Source organism: Otolemur garnettii, unplaced genomic scaffold, assembly GCF_000181295.1.
Source record: "Otolemur garnettii isolate 467f Iridium unplaced genomic scaffold, OtoGar3 scaffold00019, whole genome shotgun sequence".
Taxonomy (NCBI): Eukaryota; Metazoa; Chordata; class Mammalia; order Primates; family Galagidae; genus Otolemur; species Otolemur garnettii.
Genome location: NW_003852414.1, coordinates 22896369 through 22916574, shown reverse-complemented (window position 1 = coordinate 22916574; position 20206 = coordinate 22896369). Strand labels below are relative to the sequence as shown.

The following is a 20206-nucleotide window of genomic DNA, read 5'->3' as shown; positions in this document are numbered from 1 at the left end:
AGGCGGGGCGGAGGGAAAAGTTCGGTCACTGGAATGAAGATCGAGTTCGTTCTGTCCGGCCACACTTGGGAATGAGTTAGAGTCGATCTCTCTTCCCCCGTCGCCTCACGGCTGTTCCCGCAAATCTAAGGCGAACACTGGTTGTAAATATTAGGCCCGTAAAGGGCAGAGCTGCAGCCGATGCTCGAGAACGCCAAAGGCTCAGGAAAATGGAGACAAGGGCAACAAAAATAACGAGGGCGTTCCAATCCAAGGCGTGTTCCCTTTGCCCTATTCTTCAACCCCTTAAGAAATTGGGCCGAGAGGCAAATCCCGACGTACCTGGACATTACTTTTTTTTCTAATCAGTTTTATATGCACATATCCCCAAATCGGTGAACTCTCCCCAATGCTCTGGATTGGATAATTAGTCATAAGAAACGCTTTCCCATTTAAGAAAATCTGAACAAGAAACGTCTGCCTGTAGAAGTTAACTTTATGAATGGGGCAGGCTGGTTCCGCCGGGACGCAGCGCTGTCCCGGCCCGAATGAATCGGCAGGAGCCGGAGCCACATTTAAAGGGCCAGAGCGCGAATTCGCCGGCGCCCGCCCTCTCCGCCCCCAGCCCTGCGGGCCGCGCCCACCCTGCCCGCCGCCCCTCCGCCCGCAGCCGCCCTCCGCGGCGCCCCTTTCCGGTCAGTGGAGGGGTGGGCGGAGGGGCGGGGGCGTGCGGGAGGTGGGGGGAGAAGTCCCGGAGCGGGTTTGGGTTGCAGTTTCCTTGTGCTGGGGATCCTGTCCCCTGCTCGCCAGCGCCAGGCTCCTCCCCCCGGCGCGATGACACTAGAACCTCCTTAAGTTGCGTCGCGCCACAGCTGTCTGCGAACACTGAGCTGCCTGGCGCCGTCTTGATACTTTCAGAAAGAATGCATTCCCTGTAAAAAAAAAAAAAAAAAAAGGGAGAGAGAGAGACAGAGAGAGGAGAAGAGAGAGAGAGGGAGAGAGAGCGAGACAGAGCGAGCCACGCAATCTGACCGAGCAGGTCGTAGCCGCCTCCTCCTCCTCCTCTCTGCTCCTTGCTCGCTGTTCAGGTTGGTACTGGTAACTTTTTTTTTTTTTTTAAGTTGGATGCCCACCCTTCCGTTCACTTGGGAGGACTTTAAAAATTGTATAAAAATTCAACTCTCCTCTTTTGGAGATTTCGTAGAGGCTGGAAGGAAAGTCCCGGGGCTGGTGTCCCCGAGGGAGGGACTTGACGTCCACGTTGAGACCGTTCGGCCGGCCCGGGGCTTCCGCGCGCCGGCTGCCGGGGTGTCCCTGGGAGCCTTGCTCCTCTGCGGCCGCGGCCCCGCGCTCGTGTGCGAGTCCCGGGTGCGCTGGGTCGGGAGGCCTCGCGGGGAGGTGGTGCCTCTCCAGAAACTCAGGTGCTAAAGTACCTACGGCTCATCCAGGTCTCTTCTCTCCCGTGCAGGTGACCCGAGGAGGGACTCAGCCTCGGAGCCGCCGAGGAACCCGGTGCAGAGAGCCTCCCTTGCAGGAGTCTGGAGTCCTCGCCCCCTTTTACAATTTGGCCCCCTGTTATCCTGCCGTTCCTAGTTTTTGGAATTTTTTCCTTCCCCTTCTTCTCTTTGCTAAACTACCCTTCAAAGACTTTTTCAAAGCCCTGTGGTTCGCTCACCTTTCCTTCCCAGCCTTCCCGTTCTCCCACTGAAGGCGAATCATTAAGCCGCCCCCGGCCCTCGGACCGCAGGAGCCCGCGACCTCCCAGGCCGACCGCCCTCCCTCTCCGCGCGCGGGTGCCGGCCCAGCGAGAGGGCGCGAGCGCAGCCGAGGCCATGGAGGTGACGGCGGACCAGCCGCGCTGGGTGAGCCACCACCACCCCGCGGTGCTCAACGGGCAGCACCCGGACACGCACCACCCGGGCCTCGGCCACTCCTACATGGACCCGGCGCAGTACCCCCTGACAGAGGAGGTGGATGTACTTTTTAACATCGACAGTCAAGGCAACCACGTCCCGTCCTACTACGGAAACTCTGTCAGAGCCACGGTGCAGAGGTACCCTCCGGCCCACCACGGTGAGTCTGCCCGGTGTGCAGGGACCCCGCCGGCTGCGCCTGCTCTCGAGATCCGAGAGGCCGAGGAACCAGGGGAGGGAGGGGGAGGCCGGGCGAAAGCCCTTAGCTGCGGGCACTAGTTCTTTTACCCAAAAATTGGGGCCCGGAAATGGGTGAGGAAACTGTCTTTCTCCTCGGAAGAATGTGTTTTGAAAGAAGATTCGCAGCAGCCGCCTTTTTCGGCCGTGTCTCTGGGGCTTGGCGCTCACCTGGCGGGCGCAGAGCCCGCAGCCCTCTGTCCTGGGGTAGCCTCAGGTTCAGGGCCCGGGAAGTCCCGGGAGCGGCTTAACAAGGCTCTGCCTCTGCGGGCCGAGGTGCCCCAGGCCCGGCAGCCGGCGCGGGCCAAGGCGAGCTGGAACCCGGCTCCTCCAAAGAGCTTGCCTCCCTGTTAATCCCATAGCTCTTTCTAAGGGAGGTTCTGCGTGGGGTGGGGGATTCCCACTTTATTTCTCCACGCACATTTTCAGAAAGGCCCTAGAGATGTATTTATTTACACCTTTCTCTTTGACCTTTCCTCAAAACTAGTGGATTTGAGTTTGGGACGTGTAGCTTGGGGAATGGAATTCTGATCCTGAGGGGTTTTGAGGGCGGAAGACCAGACCCCTAGCTTCAGTGTGAGGGACCTGAGGTGTCCTAGGTTCCTGCTGCGCAGAATTTTCCTGCTTCTTTGCTCTCTGGTTGCCTCATTGCCTTACTCTCTTCTCGGCCTAAGGCAGCCCATTAGCTCTTAAATAAGATTTAGGATACATCAGGGTTCTAGGAGGTGTGATTCTAGTGTTCTGGTGACACCCCCTTTTTTCCTTTCAGCTTGAGAAGTTTACAAGCGTTCTAAATGTATAAAAGAAAACCAGCCCTATGTATTTGGGGAGGGGGGGTGAGATCAAACACTCTCCCGCTGTAAGTTTTGTGTTTAAAGAAGAAATCAGAGCAAAAATTCAGGCAGAGGAAATGTCAGGCTTTCTATGGCCAGCTAGACCCAGATCTGCCCTGTCCTCATACTCTGTCTGCTTTGGTGCTGATGACACAGCCCCTCCTGCAGCCGGCATCCTCTGCCCTGCTGTCTCTGGGTTTTAAACAATCCTTTCTGTGGATGGGGCGCTCTTTGCCCATGTTCTGTGCAGATCAGCAGTTAAGTGGAAATGCAGACTTAATATTATTTACTATACTACTTCCTGCATAATGTGAATCTTGACCCTTGGTGTTCAGAGAACCCTCCTTCCCCCTGAACTCCCCTCCCCTTCCTCTCTCTTAAGATTTTAGTTTCAGTATTGCTCTTAATGGTTGAAGAGAATGTCGGATGCTGAGGCAGGTACTGGATTAAAAGATCATAAAGAATCTAGATTTGCACTTGGAGTTTAAAGGCTCCCTCTCATTATACAGATTTGTACGAGTTATGGTTACCTTAAAATGGTGTATTTTAAATGAAGGCTAAATAGACTCTGTGTGCGTCATCCTTGGTTTCAAATAGACACCTCCACTGGAATTTTATGTCTCAGGGGCTCAGGTGAAAATTCACACACCATGCTGGTGGCATCGCAGCTTTGAGTGCATGGGAGACTTACTCGATTTTCTTTTCCTATAGGATTTGGGAGGGTGAGAAAAGAAGGGAAACAGTGCCAGGGCGCAGCCTTAGAAACTCTCTCCAACGGCCTGAGCGACCGAAAATTTCCTTGCAAATCCTATTTCAGGCCTTTTGGAAGCAGCCTTGCAGATTCTGAGAAACCTGCATTAGGTTTCTGGGAACTAAGCCGAAGGTGTCTGTCCTCTTTCCCAAGGCCTCTCCTTCCTGCAGGCAGGCAGGCTGCAAGCCGGGCCTCTCAAAAGTGCTGAGCGGCTGTGTGCCCAGGCTCTGTCCTTCAGGCCTCATCTTCACAGCCCACCTTCTTATCAGTCAGGCTGGGATTAAGTCTGGGATCGGGGACCCTGGGCCTGTGAAGGCAGCCAATAAATCAAGTCAGCTTCTAGAGAGGGACTCTGGGAATGTGATTTAGACTTGTACCTAGCGGCCAGAGGGGCCCAGGGGCCCTTTTCCACTCCTGTAGCACCTTACTTGTGTCGGGAAAGGCCCTTAGTCTGGGTGGCTGTGAGAGGAATCCCTGTAGGAGAGAGCGGGGGATGGAGCCTTTCCTACCTCCTGCCCTTAGGTGTGTTGATCAGGTAACCTGGGACTCCTTGGGTTAGAGAGTGGGCCTCAGCCCTGTCCAGTCTGTGGTTGGACGTTTGCTGACATGGAGGCAGGGGCCTGAGGGGGAAAGTCCCCAGGTGTGTCTAGGGGCCTCTCAGGGCCATCCTCACCCTTCTTCTCTCTCCTGCCCCTTTCCCGCCTGGCAGGGAGTCAGGTGTGCCGCCCACCTCTGCTGCATGGATCCCTGCCCTGGCTGGATGGTGGCAAAGCCCTGGGCAGTCACCACACCGCCTCACCCTGGAACCTCAGTCCTTTCTCCAAGACGTCCATCCACCACGGCTCTCCTGGGCCTCTCTCCGTCTACCCGCCGGCCTCGTCCTCCTCCCTGTCGGGGGGCCACGCCAGTCCGCACCTCTTCACCTTCCCACCTACCCCGCCCAAGGACGTCTCCCCAGACCCGTCACTGTCCACCCCAGGCTCTGCCGGCTCGGCCCGGCAGGATGAGAAAGAGTGCCTCAAGTACCAGGTGCCGCCGCTGCCCGACAGCATGAAGCTGGAATCGTCACACTCCCGTGGCAGCATGACCACCCTGGGGGGGGCCTCATCCTCGGCCCACCACCCCATCACCACCTACCCGCCCTACGTGCCCGAGTATGGCTCCGGACTCTTCCCCCCCAGCAGCCTGCTGGGCGGCTCCCCCACCGGGTTTGGATGCAAATCGAGGCCCAAGGCACGATCTAGCACAGGTAGGAGCTGCCTGTCCCCCAGCCCTTCCTCTTCCTCCCACCTCTCCTCTTTCCAAATCCAAGGCCCCACAGGGCTAGCACCAGAGCACCAGAGCACCAGAGCACCAGAGAGAGCCCTTCTAGGGAGCTGGGGTGTCCCCAGCCCTGCTGAGATTCTGTTCCTTCCCCTGTTCCAGCAGGAGGAATGCGTGTGTCCTCCTGTCCCCTCAAGCGGAGGGGAAGTGAGATCCGATTTAAAAACCCCCAATGAGCTGTGAAAGGAAAAAGACAAACAAAAACACAGCAATGTCCTTCTAGGCAGGACTTCTGGGTTCTGCTGGTAACCTTTAGTCAGTTTCCAAGACCAAATGGAAGGCTGAGGGAATAAATCTTTAGTGTTTAATGCTAAAACGAAACCTCCTCAAACCTAAACAAACACAGGTCCTCCAATGACCCCTTTGGCCTCTGTCAGTCTGACTGTCCTTCTCTGCTCAGCTCTAAGGGATCAGGCAGTGAGGACAGCTCTTTATAGACACGTGTGAATAGAGAGAGTGTGTATATATAAATTGGCGGGGGGGGGGGTGCAGGAACTGGTAAAAGCAGCACAGATTCTTTGTGTTGAAAAGGGGACTCTTAGACCGACTTCTGGAAGGGAGAGGTGGCTCTGCACTGAGGAAGCAGAATTGAATGACGATCTAATGGTGCTCGGCCCACTTGGTTACCTGCAGGGTCTCAGTAGAGCTCCTGGTGCAGGCAGGGGCAGCAGCCCCGTTGGGATGTTCTCCTCCGCTGATCTGAAGCTGGAGGAGGTGGAAAGGGCTGGGGTTCTCCAGGTATGTCTCTGCTTCTCCAACTCCCTCCCTTTCCAGAATGTACACCCTGCCTGGTCTAGCAACATGCACCATATTTACCCTGCTGGTGTCATCTCTTGCATTAAAAAAATACCCCAAATAGGTTTGCTTTAAAAATAAAATAATCTTTCACCATTTTTGTTTCTAACCAAAGTAATTGAGTCAAAAGAGAGACAGAGAGAGAGAGAGAGATAGATAAGAAGTGACTGTTTTCACACAGGGCATTGTGAGGACTGGGATGTCTCCTTAGGTGCAAGCATTTCAGGGTGGGCATCTCCCCTCCGAGACTCACCTCTGCCCTCTCTCTTACATACAAGCCATGGTGAGAATCACTTGTCTTTTAACGGAGTTTCCAAAGCTCCAGTTTGAAAAACTTCGGAGGGAGGGCTCTGGGAGCCCAGTGACCATGAGATCAGTTTTCAGGGTTTTTTCCAGGGTGACATTTACTCCGACTGCCTGGGCAGGACTGTCTCTATTTAGTTGATATGTTTTAGCTAATCCAATTATTTTCAGACTGCTGCACGCGACAGTTGCATTGTTTATCCCGAGCCAGGAACTTTAATAGAGTCCGGATGCGGTTAGACTGAGAAAAACTCAGACCTGCATGTTCAGTACATGAAAGTGGCAGGAGGCAGAGGGAGGCAGGCCGGCTGATGGAGTCAAAAAGAAAGCCGGGAGAGTAGCCCACGGTGCCGGCCAGGGCTGGCCTTGGTGGGGAGGGGGAATGGTTAGGGAGAGATGGGGTGCAGCTTGACCCAGAAAAAAAAAACAGGTTGGGGGGCTGAATGGAAAGAGGGCAAACCTGTGCATTTTGGGGTCATCATGGGATTTTTTTTTTCTTTAAAGTTCTCTTTTCTGGTAAGGCTATGAGGCTGGGGGAAGGTGGTGGTATCTGAGGTCGGTGCAGTGGTTTGTGTGGGGGAGGGGACAGTGACTTTTCCAAGAGATTCTGGTTTCTTTGCCCTCGTTTCCGTGTTTGATTTCTCCCCTGTCTCTTGTGCACACGGTCTGCCTTCGGTGTAGCTGTTTTTTCCTTCCTCTCATCTCTTCCCTTAAGACTCTGAACGTGGGAGAAGTGTTTTCCCCCAGCCAGAGCTGGGGATATGTAAGCTCCTATTTTATTTTTTTGGCAAAGGAGAGAGGAGGAGGCCATTGAAACTGCCCTTTTTACTTCCTCCTCCTTATTCCCTTCTCACCAAGAACAAGCACACCTGGCCAGCCAGCGAGTTGGGACTTTTGGGAGCCTGGAGGGAAGTTTCGAGAAGTCCTTCTGTGTGCAAGAGGGTGGGAATTCTTGAGGAGGGGGATTCTCTGGGTTTTAGTGGTTGTTTTCTTTCTTGCTTTTTTTTTTTCTTTTTTAAACCTCTTCTTTGCAAATGTACTTGCTGACAGGAGACTGAGCCTTGTCAGGGTTGTTGCTGGAGGAACGGTTGAGTTGTGGTTAGGGTACCTACTGCTTTCTTAACGCCTGGGCTTTCAGGGCTGGGATCTATCTTTGCAAACAAAAGACAAAGCCTTTTTGCAAAGGCCATTTCTTTGGGCGCCTCCCTCCACCTTCTTCTGGAACAATCTCCTGTCCTGCTCCTGCCCCCTCGCACAGCCCAATTTCAGGCGTTTGCAAATGGCTGTTGAATGTCAAGAGGCCTCGGAGCTCTGTGGTTCTTGTCACCTAAGAGAGAGGTGTCTGCCTGAGCTGTTCACAACAGGCAGGGGGCGAGGAGAGTGAGGAGAGAAGCTGGAGAGAGTCAGGGCCCTCCATTAGGAAAATTGGCTGTTTGCTGAAGTCACAGACCAGAGGCAACAAGGAAAAGAGAGAAAGAAAAGCCCACACAAGGCGATCGCGAGCTTGCCGAGTGAATCAAGACAGAAAATTGCCCTAGTGTGCAGAGCCTTGTTGAGGTGGTAACCGTTGCTGGCTTTCAAGGTCCCTCTGAAAAGGAAGCTGTCATCCTCCCCACTGCCCTCAAACGAAAGGAAATCAGACTGATCGAGTTGGGCTGGGAGGTCCCCCAGAGCCCGGTGCTGGCCCAGGGTGGAGCAAGCCTCCCACAGTCCTCTGCCCTGTGCCCAAGGGGGCATAGTCTGGGTGGCCCCTGTCTGGGCAGGATGGGGAGTGGGCCTGCAGCTCCAGCCACGACAGGGCCAGGGCTGCTGCCCCCCCTTGGTTGGGGGGCATGCAGGTGGCTTCTCCTCGCCCACTCACCCTGTGTGCTTCCCTCACACCTCCCCCACATCCAGTCTGCCACATCTCTCAGGCTTTTGACCCCCGCAGAGGTATCTGGGTATGATTCAGTCCAAAGCCTTTTTGAGAAGAGCTGTTGGCAGACACTATGATGTGCTTGTGTATAATCACCGGGGTTCTTGGACAGAAGACTCTCTGCAGAACCCAGGCTCTAAAAATCTTTTTGGAATCTGGAGCAAAAAAAAAAAAAAAAAAAAAAATCTCTTTTCAAAATTTCTTGGAAAATAGATAAACACTAGTCAGTACCAACCCTGGCTGTAATGGAAGAGCAGGCAAGACACTCTCCCATTTGGGAAAGTGTGTAACTTTTCCTGCATGCTAGTTCCCTCACACTTGGTCTGGGGGTTTCCAAAGGCCTGATGGGCCCGACAGCTGCTGAGGCAGCCTTCTCTTCTTTTTAGGGGTGTGAGAATTCCTAAGTGCCCTGTGGGGTCTTTGCTCCCTACTGCAGTGTTCCTTGTGAGTTGTCACCATTCATTAATCTCTTAAAGCACAACAATCCTCAGGGCTCACCTTTCTCCCCTGTTCACCTTCCAGTATCTTCCTTGGGGCCTCCCCCTCTCCCGGCAGCCACCTTGAGTTGAAGCCTCCCTCCCAGGCACTAAAAGAACTAGGCGCTGTGGGTGGTGGGCCCGTTGCCCCACCCCCCAAAGCAAGAGATTCTCCAAGAAAAGCATGAAATCAGTTAGCAAACTCCCTGGTGTCCTAACATGGCAATTTAAGGGATTCCTCCAAGGAACTTGCTGGGAGTGGGTCTAGGGTGGTGAATTCAGCCCAGAGGAACCCAACCCGGCCTGGCCGGTTTTTTGTTTATTTTGTTTGTTTGTGTTTTTGGAAAAAGAGAAACTTGGAGAGCGCCTTGGTTAATGAGCCACCAAGAGCCCCCACTTTGTCCCCCTAGCCTATCCCCCTTCTCCACTTCCCCCCCCTTCTGCTTCTCCCCCCAATACCCCCTGGCTGGGGTCACCTAACCCTTTCTGGAAAGCTGTGGAAATCCCTGCTAAGTCCTCATCCCTTCCTTTCCAGCCAGCCGGAGACACTTCCAGTTTGATGTAAAATAAAATGTGAAGCCCTAGCTACTCAGATCAATCAGCCAGTTGATCAATCAATACATCTATTTATTATCTGTTTTATGTATCTAGCCATTGATTAATCTTTTTAAACTGGATTCTAATCTTCATTACTTAATCCATCTATATGGACAGACCCAGGGATGATAATGGGTCAACGTTGTTTTTTCTTTTTACCTTTGAGGGAAATGAATGGAATGTTTTGCTTTTGCACTATGCAAGGCTCAGAGCTTTCTCAGGGAAGTCGTTCAGGTTGGAATCTGCCTTCCTCCTTGGTCTGCCTGACCTTTCCTTACCTACTGGGCAAGCCAAGAATAAGGCTCTTTGGCCGTGAATGCATCTGCCCCTTCTGTGGGTGTGCCAGGGGTGGTTACTGGGAACAGCAGTCTGCTGTGCTCCACTGGGAGCTACTCAGAAGGAGGTGGGGGTGCAGTGGTCCCCAAAAGAGGAGGAAGAAAGAAAAAAAGTTTTCCATTTTACTTTTCTCCCCAAATTCCAAATGCTGTCAGCGTCCCTGCTTGTTTTCCTTCCATAAGTGACTTATCTGCAATTTTGTTTCCAGAAGGCAGGGAGTGTGTGAACTGCGGGGCCACCTCCACCCCACTGTGGCGGCGGGACGGCACCGGCCACTACCTGTGCAATGCCTGTGGGCTCTACCACAAGATGAATGGGCAGAACCGGCCCCTCATCAAGCCCAAGCGAAGACTGGTAAGTCTCCCTCGGGTGGGACTGACCCTCACTGTCCCTTCTGGGTTTTTCTTTTCCTCTCTCCCGGAAGGACGGCTTTCTGCAGGAAATTGGCAGGATGGCTCCAAATCATGTCAGCTTGCTTGGGACAGTTGTTTTAAATTGTTCTTTTCAAATTAGATATTCAGAAAAAGTCTCTTTTCTTTTTTTCCCCTTGGTCCATACTTCTTAAATTGTTAATGATGCTGCCTTCTTGGTTGTCAAATCTGAGATGTGGTCCCTACTGGAACAACTGCCTTAGGTCCAGGGAGGCTGACTCAATGTGTGCTGATAATTGAGGTTTCACAGATGGAGACATTAGGATGAGGGTATGGTGTCCGAGGAGCTGTCTGGAACCTGTCTCTGAGGCGGTTGCACGTGGTTATCGAGGAAGGGTCACTGGCAGGCTCGGTGCTGTGAGTGGGTCTCTTGTGCCGATGCTTTCTAATGGATGGGGCGGATGAGATGAATTTGGGACGCAGCAGCCTCCAGAGAGCCCAGCAACTGAGTCCATCTTTCTTGGTCTCAGGCCCAGAGGACCCAGCCTGGGCAGTGCCTTGGGGAAGTTTGGGGAGTCCTGTGTTGCCTCAGTCTTGCCTAGCACTTCATCTTATTTTCTCTCTGAGCTGCACTCAGCAGGGTGATGGTTTTATTTGTTTTTATTTCCCCCCCCTTCTTTCTTTTTTAAACTTTTTGACCATGAGGACTCCTTGAGGAAACCTGGCTCTGTCAAGCATTTATAAGGAAAACCGGCAGGAAGGTTCATTCCTAAGCTTGTGTTTGGGACCTTCGGCCAGCAGGAATAGTGAGGTCTGTAACCCAGACAAATAACAACTCTCACCACAGTCAAGAGATCAAAATGCTTTTGGTGGTGCTGACAATCACCAAGCAGAGACAGGAGGAGGGGAGTTCCCCATGCAGATTAATGGATGAATTGCCATCCATCAAATTCTAGGGAAGGAAAAAAAAAACAACTCAACAACCACCCCTGTGTCCTTTTTAAATAATTATTTGTCCTCTCCGTAGGATTGTACTGCAATTCAACACCTTTCACATCCTTCTTGAGAAGAAGGAAAAACTTTCTAGGGATGGAAGTGCCCACATGACTTCAATTTTTGACAATCCAGAATCTCCAGGCTTTATTCTCTCTGATCTTTGCCCCTTTCTCCAACTTTCTCAACCTTCCCCCACAGTTTGGTATTTTTTTTTCCCCTTTCTCTCTTGTGCAAAGCTAACTTCCTAGGAAAAAGCTGCCGGATATCTGAGCACTAGAGATAACTCATAAACAACAACTCAGCTTCCCCAACCTAAACACCAAGATGTTTGAACGGATCAGAACAAGAAGTGTTTGAAAAAAATAAAAATGGCTGGAGGTGTTAGCACAGAATGAATATGATCACACCACAGAAGAATGTTTTGAATCACTCAAAACCTGGCCTTCAAAAAAAAAAAAAAAAAAAAAGAGAGAGAGAGCGACATTAACAACAAAACCCTTCTTGTTAAAATAAGTCATGCTACTATTATAGTTTTTTTTTTTTTTAAAGGGCAAAAGTAATGATGTAGAAGAGAGGGGTTAAAAGTCTCAAAGTACAGGCCGAGGGCTGAGCACGGACTGACCTGACATTTCCTTGGGTTTTCTTCTTCTGTCTGTACGAATTGCAGAGGAGGGTTCTATTTCCATTTTATCTAATTTTGTCTCCACTCGCCTTTCATAGGAAATCTCTAGAACTCTGAGTAATAATTGCTTCTCATTCTAGAGTTCATTGGCCGTCACTGTTTAAGCTACCTTTTCTTTCTTAATCATCTGTCCTGGGTGGTTTGATATTTTTAGTTCTGTAGAATTCATATGCTACAGAGAGGCCGTCGCGACGCTTTTTCTTTTCTTTTTTTTTTTTTTTAATTTAAGCCCTTAGATGTATTTGACTTCTGGGCACCTAGAACATGTTGTTTTCTTTTTCCCCGTATCCCCGATCCCTTCACCCCAGCCCTGTCTTTTCAGCTTGCTATTTTTGTTTCATGTATTTGCAGTTTGACTGAAGACCACCCAGCTCATGATGTAGCCAGCTCTTCCCTGAGATGCATATCTAACTCTGAATAAACGAATGCAGGAAATAGGAGAGATAACTGTAGGGAAAAGCCATAGATCCCCCCCACCCCTGCATTGCCAGGATTTTCACGTTTCACAGCCAGCCAGAGGCTGAGCAGCTCACTTTATTAACATCCTCTGCCTTCTGCTAGCGAACCCAACAGGCTGGGTTTGAGAGGCTCTAGTAGTTCCCCGAAAGTCTGAGGAACTGGAAGCATATTCTGAGACTGTCTGTTTGTTACCGTCAGTAAACTGCAGGAGTTCTCATTTTACCAGATGGTATTATGTGCTTGTATTATACATTCAAAATTCTCAGGCTGGGTATCCGGGTGTCTGACTAGGTATCGATAAGTCTACTATAACACAGTATTTATTTAAAAAGAAACTGTAAGAAGATAATAATAATTACATATCACATAATGGTCAAAATCACAAAGCACTCGTTTTATGTAGCACTTTCCTGCCTAAGAGTACAGAAGTGAAACAGTTACTTAAATATTAAATGATCATGTTTCATAAAGACAGATGGGCCTGGGCTTGCGGAGTTAGAATCAGCTCTTTTGGACTGGTGAATTATTTTCAAGATGGGCAGCAAAAAAAGTAGAACCTTCTCCGTGATGATAGATAAGGACTGTTCTTAATTTCCATTTCCTTAGAATATAGAAAAGAAAGAATTACTCAAAAAAGAAAAAAGTCCTGGCTCTGTTATGGAGAGCCCATAGTGGCTTTCCAAGGGAAGGAATCAATCTGGTTAATTCAAAATTGCCACGGGTTTTCCACATCTGGCAGATTTGGGTCTTCGGCCTGACTTTTTGCTTGATAAAATATAAATGGAAAAGTGTACCAGGATATTTGCAGTTCTTGTGCAAGGTTCTTATAACCATCTCAGAATTTTCTTCATCACAGATAAAGACAAGCTAAATTCTTTCTCCTTCTCTCGCCTTTTCCTTGATAATATTTCTGGGTCTGGGAGCAGGAATAACTTCGTAGTTCGGATTTTCTTCTTGTGGCAGTAGGTGAGGAGGGAAGAGAGGGGTGTGTTAGCAGTGACCCAACTTGATTATTTTTCATTGGGTTTGAATTTATTTATTTTTTAAGTGTGAACATAGAAAGTAGCACCTGATCAATTTAAATGTGTCAAAAAGTGAAAGAAACCCCCCCCAGCTTTTTAAAGGAAATGAAGGCTATAACGCAACCAAGGAATTAGAGTTCACGTGGAGGCTGACATCTGAACTGTGACTGTTCTTCCTGGGGGAACAGAAAAGTAGGAGATACCTAATTTCATGATGGTGGACAGAGATGAGAGGAGGTGGGCAGGCACACCCACCCACCCACCTGGAAGGGGTCTCATTAACTGACATCCACCTATAGGGAGTGAGGGTGGCTGTCCCTGCGAATCGCCAGGGACCGAGCATGAATGTGCAGGCTGTGTCAAGGCCGGGCAGCTGCGGATTTGACAAGGTCTTGCTGACTTGGGACGTGGTATTCGGTGCTTGCTGGGCTGTGCCACCGTGAGTGCCTGCCACACACGTGCACACATGTTCTCTTGGAAAATGATTCACTGTGCTGTCAGCCCTGAGTTCTCTTTCTTGTCCAGTAACCTTCATCTGGGATCCATAAAGCGCTTTTGAAGCTCAGGATTGTTCTTCCTTTGCTGTTAGTGTATCTTGATGGCCAGGAGCCTATTGGAGGATTAATATTCTTGGGATTCGTTCCTGAAAAGGACCTCTTATGGCCCTGGGCCTGGTGAAGAAAGCAATTGAAAGCCTCGCACCAAATTAGTATGGCTCATTCAAAAACTACCCCCTGTAAAAACTAACCCTCTGTTACACTTTGTGACCAAGGGGTAAGGAGATGATATTCCCAGGAAGGTGGCCTGGGCTTTCTGATCCTCCCGAATTCTGCCCTGAAGAGTGGCAGGTAGAACTCTGTGGTCCAACACAGCCCCATCCAGTGGATGCTGACGCTTCTTCTTCTTCAGGCCGCTTTTGGGGATCTTCATTACTTTCATGTGGGCCAGTCGCTAGTTTTGATTTCAATGATAATTTCTTCCTTCCTTTTTTTTTTTAAGCCTGTCTCCGTAGTTATGACAACACAATTAACATTTCGTTTTGGTTTTAACTCTCTTCTCTCTCCCTACTCCCAGTCTGCAGCCAGGAGAGCAGGGACGTCCTGTGCAAACTGTCAGACCACCACCACCACGCTCTGGAGGAGGAATGCTAACGGGGACCCCGTCTGCAACGCCTGTGGGCTGTACTACAAGCTGCACAATGTAAGTGGGACTGGGGCCCACGAGGCAGGGCCCCTTCCTGACCAGGTCCAGCAGGCAGCATCACCCCCGTCCCCCAGACTTGCCCATGCTGAGGCCACATAGGAGGCCTCACACAATCTGTTCTATGGGACGAGCTGGAAAACTATTTTGTCCAGCGTATCTTTGTTGAGACAGAGGGGCTCGGGAGACAAGGCCCTGAGGCACACGTGGGACATACCTCATGTGATGTGGGCTGTCCCATATGCTGGGTGGGCCTGCCTGGGTTTTGAAGGGGAAAAAAGAATCTTAGCCTTGGAAAGCAAAACAAAAACAAACGAAAAAACCTCACTACTTCTGTACTGTTGTTGATTTACATTTTAAACTTTTTGCAAAAAGAGAGAGAATGAGCTAGTGAGAAAGGGAGAGTGGGGACACAGGGCACCGGGACTCTGAAGCCAAGAGGGCCCATTCAGTAACAGGTGACCCGTCTCGCCTAAGTCTGCGCGATGAATTCTAAATGGATTCTCCGTAGAGGAGACATGGAAGGAAGTGTCTGTGACACTTCACCTGACGTCTTTGTCCAGAGTGGCTTCACAGGCAGAGGACTGGGGAAAGTGGCCGGCTGGGGCTGGGAGCAGGGGTCACACCAGGGGAAGCAACTCTCCCCTTCCCTGTCCCATTAGCAGGATGGTACTTGCCCGTCACCTGGCTTTAGCTGTGCCATTTCTAATCTTTCAATTTAGGGTCTTCTCATTTTATGATATCTTTACCTTAAAAATTTTTTTCCCAGTTTTTTTTTTTTTTCCGGAACCATTGCTGGCTAACAGGCCATGGCCTTAATAAGGCCTCAGGTTTGCACTAGTCTTATAGAAAAAATAGGCATTTCCCTCTCTCTTTCTGCCTTTCTCTGTCTTTTCTTTGCAGTGCTTTCCGAGTCTCCTAAAGTCTCTTGGCCAACACGACTTTGGCACAATCTAGGGCTGAGCAGGGAGGGGGCAGGGACTTTGGCTCAGGGCCGTTGTGGCAATGAACTCATCTTCCTTATTGGGAGAGGGGGGAGCTTTTCCGGTTAGGTTGTTTGAGTCACAGGGAACTTCTCAAGGTTGACTGCAGCACCCTACTGATGCACTTCTTGGGAACAAGTCGCGGTGATTCCGAGGAACGCTGTGCCCTCACCTCCCTGTCTGTGATGTCATTCCCTCTTGACACCCTGCAGTGCCCAGAGCTGATGGAACTGGAGTTTTCCTATGACCTGTTCCTCCTCAGCTTCTGGGACTGTGGCTCCATAACATTTATTGGCAAGTAAATCCAAGTTCTGTTTTCACTTTGGGAAATGGACTTAACTGCCTGCAGTAGAGATAGAGATTTGTGATTAAAATCTGGAGGATTGGGGGCATTAGAACTTCTCTCCACTATCGGCACTGCCTGTGAAGTTATTTCTGCACCGTAATTTGTGGCTTTCAAAGAACTCCCATGTTACGTGATGGGAGAGAGCCTCAGAGAGCCCCATGATGTAGACAGGGCAGAAACGATTTGCATTGCAGTTTTACATGAAGAAACTGTGACTGAGGGAGGGAAGGAAGTAGTGTGTGTAAGGTGACCAGGTGGGGAAGAAGAGTCAAAACCAATTTCAAAGGATCAGAAGGCTTCCCTCCCTGCCCGCCCCCCCCCAACCAGGTCAGTAGCATCGGGATTAAGACACCAACCATTGGAAAACAACACACTTTTATTTTAGAATGCAACAAAATTGGCTCGGCGCCTGTAGCTCAACTGGCTAAGGCGCCAGCCACATACACCTAAGGTGGCGGGTTCAAATCCCCAGCCCGGACCCGCCAAACAACAATGACGGCTGCAACCAAAAAATAGCCGGGCATTGTGGTGGGCGCCTGTGGTCCCAGCTACTTGGGAGGCGGAGGCAGGAGACTTGCTTGAGCCCAGGAGTTGGAGGTTGCTGTGAGCTGTAATGCCACGGCACTCTGCCCAGGGGGATAGCTTGAGGCTCTGTCTCAAAAAAAAAAAAAAAAGAATGCAACAAAATTGTAATACTTTGTGTGCATATGTATTTCTTATTTCCACGGGCATACAGGAATTAGGGAAATTAGCTATCTATACTTTGAATGGTTAGCTGCGATGAGACATGACCCCACTTGTGTCCAAATATTTATGTATATGTATATATTTCTGAAGAATATGAATTTCTCAGATCTTAAGAAAGGCCAAGGCATCCTCTCCACTGCTCACCCCCATGCTGTCCTGAGTTAGACCTCTCTTCCTGGCTCCGGGGACTGGGAGAGAGAAACTCCCTCATCTCCAAGAGTGCTTTTGTTCTGTCTCCTCTGGTTTAGTAGGACCTCGTGAAAGGGGGCGAGTCGTGTGTATTCAACAATGAGAAATGCTAATCTGGTAGCGTTTCCATCGCTGTGCCCGTCCAGATCTCTGTGCGAGGACGCCATAAGCTCTTTCCTCCTTATCTCAGGGTTGAGATAACCGCATATCTGGGGATCAGTGTGTCTAGGTGGTGTTACGACTAGCTGTCTGGCGCTGTGTGGCTATCTGTGTAACCAGATATTATATTTAGATACCTGGCTATGTATATCTAGATATCAGCGTGCAGGGCTGTGTATCTGGACATTATCTGGGTGAAGATTTGATGTGGGAGTAGATTCCTGTCATCTCTGCAGGCTGCTGCTTTATCTTGATGATAACTTGGAGGAAGGCCCTGAGCCGTTCCCTGGCAGTGACCTTTCTCGGCTCTTTTGCCATCAGTCGTGGGGGAAATAAGGTCTCAGCTTCAGCGTAGGGGTCTGTCCCCCATGCCCAGCACCTCCCTGGGAAGCTGTGTGTCCTCTAGTCTCAGCCACTTGGCCCCTCTTGGGTATCTGAAGTCCCTCTTTCTTAACTGCCATTTTCCAGCGTTGAGAGCAGCCAGGTGGAGCCCAGAGCCAAGGCACTCTCAGCACCCAGGGGAGGGGATGTTTTCACCTGAGGAAGTCAGGGGTGACAGGGACCTTGGCATTCACTCCTGGAGTCCTTTTGCCACCTTCCCCTGGGCGCGTGGCCAGGTGCATGGTTTGCTCTTTGGGACAGATATCTGTTCTTGTGGTTAGTGTCACTCTGTCCAGGTGCGGACTAGCTCTGTGTACCTTGTAGAGTCCCCTTTCCTAATCCCCCCCAAGCTAATGCATTTTAAAAAGACAAATAAGGCTTATCAAGAAAAGTGGTAGCAATCTCAGACATGGAAGTCTGGCGATTTTGAGAGCAGGGCCTGGCCTCTGTCTCTTTTAGTCTTTGGTTCATTCTGGGTCTTTAATTTTTAGGTTGAGGGTACTTTCCTGCTAACATGGTGGTTGGCGCCCCATCGGTGGTTATTAAATACTTGTGGACTGGTTGTTTGTCTAGTTAGAAGTGGAGAGTCAAGGTGAGGTAGAAATAGCAACTTGGAGCTATCGAAATTGCTATGGGAGAGTTACAGGCAAGGGATTCCCTTTTGGGAAGGCACGTTTTTAAAATACAACCCTGGGACATACAAATTCCAGGAGAGTTTACTGCACCCCTCATTGTGAAGAGGCCTTGTGGAAGAAGAGAAACACCTCCCCCCCCCAAGTTACTCAGCAGAGCAGTCCAACCCCCTCCTCTCCCAGGCAGGCAGGCTTAAACAACCGAAGATTGATTACCTTGGCAGCGCTTCTCAAGTTCTAAGACAGATTTGTCAGATGAGTAGAGAAAATGGTATTTCCCACTTGAAGATTCCTTAATAGCCTCTGTTCTCTTGAGACAGTCTAAGGAAATTGTAAAGAAATAAGACAAGTTATTCTGTTTTAGTTATCAGAGAAATACGACTGTTCTAGGTGGGTCTCTAAATCTGGTAGCTAAGTCTGTCTTAGGTACTGGGTCCCCGGGGAAGAAGACAGGAGAGGGTGGGAGGGAGGAAGGGGCCATCTGATCTGAAACAGACCCTTGACCCGGGGCGGCCAGGGGAACCCGCTCCCCTGTGCACTGTGCATATAGCCTGTGCATTTCAGAGACAGCAAAAAAAGTAAAAAAAAAAAAAAATTGATCTTTGTTTAGATTAACAGACCCCTGACTATGAAGAAAGAAGGCATCCAGACCAGGAACCGAAAAATGTCTAGCAAATCCAAAAAGTGCAAGAAGGTGCATGACGGGCTGGAGGACTTCCCCAAGAGCAGCTCCTTTAATCCGGCCGCCCTGTCCAGACACATGTCCTCTCTGAGCCACATCTCGCCCTTCAGCCACTCCAGCCACATGCTGACCACGCCCACGCCGATGCACCCGCCGTCCAGCCTGTCCTTTGGACCTCACCATCCTTCTAGTATGGTCACCGCCATGGGCTAGAGGCCTGCTCGCTGCTCCCGGGCTCCCAGTGAGAGTCCCTGCAGCCCTTCACTTGCATTTTTGCAGGAGCAGTATCATGAAGCCGACAGGCGCGGGAGGTGTGCGTCCGAGGGCAGGAAGCCGAACGATTTGCCATTTTGCAAAGGAGCTCACTGTGGTGTCTGTGTTCCAACCACTGAATCTGGATCCCATTTGTGAATAAGCCATTCAGACTCTCATTCCCTATTTAACAGGGTCTCTAGTGCTGTGAAAAAAAAATGCTGAACGTTGCATATAACTTATATTGTAAGAAATACTGTACATGCGAGGAAGACTTGACTGCGTCTGGGTATCTGTAAGGCATGAAGGACTCCAGGAAGCTTAAGGAATCTGGGGAAAAGAAAGGCTGGAAATTAAGAAGAAACTAGGTCTGATATCCCAATGGACAAACTGCCAGTTTGGTTTCCTTTCACTGGTCACAGTTGTTTGATGCATTAAAATAAAAAGCAACCAACCAAACAAACAAACAAAAAAAACAGAAAAAAGATTAAAAAAAAAAAAAAAGAAAAATGTCGTAGCCGAATCATTCGTTCAAAGCTGTGGGCCTCTGGAAAGGAAACACCCGTTCCGGGCCATCGGTGTTAACAGCGCTCGAAGGTGCCACCAAGGGTTTGGCTAGCCACTTTCTAGGCCTACATGCTTTGTGAACCAGTTCCTGTAATTGTTGTTTGTATGTATAATTCAAAGCACCAAAATAAGAAAAGATGTAGATTTATTTCATCCTATTATACAGACTGAATTGTTGTATAAATTTATTTACTGCTAGTGTTTAAGGACTGCTTTTTTTTCGTTGTTGTTGTTTCATTCTCTCTCCATTTTTGGTTGAATAAACTAGATTCTATTCAGTTGACCTAAGGTGGTTGTGCTCTGGAGGGTTTATTTTCCATTTTGTTTTTGGATGATATTTATTAAATAGAGCATCTGTCTTTTCCCCGCCGCAGCCTGTGCTGAGGGTAGCAATGTATGAGTTACCCATGTGCATGTCAGCAATCCCGGCCCCCCAGGCCTCGTCCTGCCGGCAGCCTGGCTGACCGTTACCCCTGTCGTGTTCTGTGTTAGTAATCACTGCCTTTAATACAGTCTGTTGGAATAATATTATAAAAATAATAATAAAGTTAAATATTTTAAAACAACAAAATGGCATGGTATCCAAGTGGTGGCCAAGCTCTCTTTCTAGCATCTGGTAGCTCTCGCTCATTTAAGGAAAAAGCATTACAAAAACCTAACAGACACACACCAGACATGTTAAGTGAATCACTAGGAGACGATGAGAACCCAGTCATCACTGTGTATTTTGGGGGGGAAGATGGGAATATTTGGAGTTCCTTCGCACAGCCCAGAGGAATTTATGCTGGGGCTAGGTCACTCCTGTGGTCCCCTGGCCAGCTGCAGTGGCCCGTCCTGTCTCCTGCTGCACCTGCAGCAGAGGGCTTCTCCAAGGAGAAGTGGGAAGGTTTCCCCGCCAGGTTCACAGGTGCAGACTGAAGCGGATGGATTCCTCGAGGTTCTCTTTGAGATGTCAAGGAGCTGCGAGGCTCTGGGGTTCACTTCTGTTCTGCTTTTCTGCTGTTGAATAGAACCACACTGAAGGGTTGATTGGAATGTTTGTGGAACACCAAATAATCATTTTGTAACTTATGCTGTATA

The 20206-nt window shown here is 49.8% G+C and overlaps 1 protein-coding gene across 2 annotated transcripts; it reads left to right on the top strand.

Moving 5' to 3' along the window:
• The first annotated feature begins 1631 nt into the window (after positions 1-1631).
• On the top strand, positions 1632-19408 carry GATA3 (GATA binding protein 3). 2 transcript variants are annotated; one of them, XM_003786822.2, is made up of 5 exons: positions 1632-2052; positions 4423-4962; positions 9667-9812; positions 14063-14188; positions 18236-19004. In XM_003786822.2, exons 1-5 carry the CDS (start codon positions 1812-1814, stop codon positions 18518-18520), a joined length of 1338 nt encoding a protein of 445 aa, XP_003786870.1. In that variant the 5' UTR covers positions 1632-1811; the 3' UTR covers positions 18521-19004. The 2 variants fall into 2 exon arrangements, with proteins under 2 accessions (XP_003786870.1, XP_012658746.1); XM_012803292.1 differs by having other exon boundaries at positions 1668-2052; positions 9670-9812; positions 18236-19408.
• The last annotated feature ends 798 nt before the right edge of the window (positions 19409-20206 follow it).